This window comes from Lolium rigidum, chromosome 2, assembly GCF_022539505.1.
Source record: "Lolium rigidum isolate FL_2022 chromosome 2, APGP_CSIRO_Lrig_0.1, whole genome shotgun sequence".
Classification (NCBI taxonomy): domain Eukaryota; kingdom Viridiplantae; phylum Streptophyta; class Magnoliopsida; order Poales; family Poaceae; genus Lolium; species Lolium rigidum.
Genome location: NC_061509.1, coordinates 97,831,225 through 97,832,777, shown reverse-complemented (window position 1 = coordinate 97,832,777; position 1,553 = coordinate 97,831,225). Strand labels below are relative to the sequence as shown.

At 53.3% G+C, this 1,553-nt stretch overlaps 1 protein-coding gene across 1 annotated transcript; it reads left to right on the top strand.

The window, feature by feature from the left end:
* The first annotated feature begins 342 nt into the window (after nucleotides 1–342).
* On the top strand, nucleotides 343–1,289 carry LOC124689984 (probable xyloglucan endotransglucosylase/hydrolase protein 12). Its single transcript, XM_047223436.1, has 2 exons — nucleotides 343–609; nucleotides 693–1,289. Exons 1-2 carry the CDS (start codon nucleotides 343–345, stop codon nucleotides 1,287–1,289), a joined length of 864 nt encoding a protein of 287 aa, XP_047079392.1.
* Nucleotides 1,290–1,553: the final 264 nt, after the last annotated feature.

The window sequence follows — 1,553 nt, the reverse complement described above, 5'->3', positions numbered from 1 at the left end:
AGAGTCGCAAGTACGAATCGACGTTGTGGGGAACACACTAACCATGTCAAAATACCAGAGAATACAAAGCCGACGCGTTCCTGAACCTAGCAAGAACCGAAGCTGGCCTGCAATATCTGGAGAGAATAATCATGTCGTTCTAGCTAGCCTACGTGCATACCAAAACTTCTCTTTTGACCTGAAACCAGCACAGATCTGCAGCAACACGTAGAAGTTCAGGTAGGGCCATATAAGCTCCCCTGGCTCCATCTGCATCTTCATCACACATTTGGTGGCACTCCAAAAGCAGAATAGATAACTGAAGCTCGAGCAAACCGAACAGAAAAAAAAAGGAAGAAGAAGATGGGTCGCTCGAGGGCCCTTCTCCTGCTCGCCGTCGCCGTCGCTGCCATCGGCATCGCCGGCGCCAGCTTCCGTGACGACTGCACCATCGAGTGGGAGCCCCAGAACGCGGCGTTCTCGCCCGACGGCCAAAGCCTCAACATGTCTCTGGTGAGCAACAGCTCAGGCTGCCTGCTGCGGACAAAGAAGCAGTTCATCTACGGGAGCGTGTCTACCTTCATCAAGCTGGTCCCAGGCAACTCAGCCGGCACCGTCACCACATACTACGTACTACTACATCAAAAATCATTATTTATTACTTATTTTCTCTATTTGGCTTTGAAGTAATCGATGGTATTACTGTATTTCAGACGTCGTCGGAAGGGAAGTACCATGACGAGATCGACTTTGAGTTCCTGGGGAACGAGACCGGGCAGCCCTACACGCTGCACACCAACGTCTTCGCCAACGGCACGGGCAATAGGGAGATGCAGTTCGTGCCCGGCTGGTTCGACCCCACCGACGGCTTCCACAACTACACCATCTCCTGGACGCCCTGCATGATCGTCTGGTACGTCGACGGTGCCGCCATCAGGGTGTTCCGCAACTACCAGCAGAGCGACGGCGTCCCCTACCCGACGACGCAGCCGATGCGCGGCTACTCCAGCATCTGGGCGGCGGAGGACTGGGCCACGCAGGGCGGCCGGATCAAGACCGACTGGAGCCAAGCCCCCTTCGTCGCCGGCTACAGCGACCTCGTCCACGACGTCTGCCCGTGTGACGGCAGCGAAGAATGCGTCTACGGCTGCGCGTGGCTGTTCAGCCAAGGGCAGGAGTACTGCCCCGGGCTCGATCCTCAGCACCACAAGGAGATGCTGGACCTGCAGAGCAAGTACAGGATCTACAACTACTGCGACGACTACAGGAGCGGCAAGGTTCCCGGCAAAGAGTGCTACCTACAGCAGTAGCAGCAGTATTGATGGATCGACCGCCATTAATTCTTATACACCCACCAAGGATGAAGAGGAGCTACCACCCAGCAAGTAGTATATGTTGTCCCCAAGAATTGCTTGGGACTAGATTAATTCTGTTTGCCCATGGACTTTTATCCCTTTTGCTCCATATTATCTTGTAATTATATTTCTTTTGAACAGCCGAGTGTGGATTTTTGTAGCTCGAGCTACACACAGCTCGTTTTTTAAGAAAAATCGAAAATGATACATTGAAGTTTT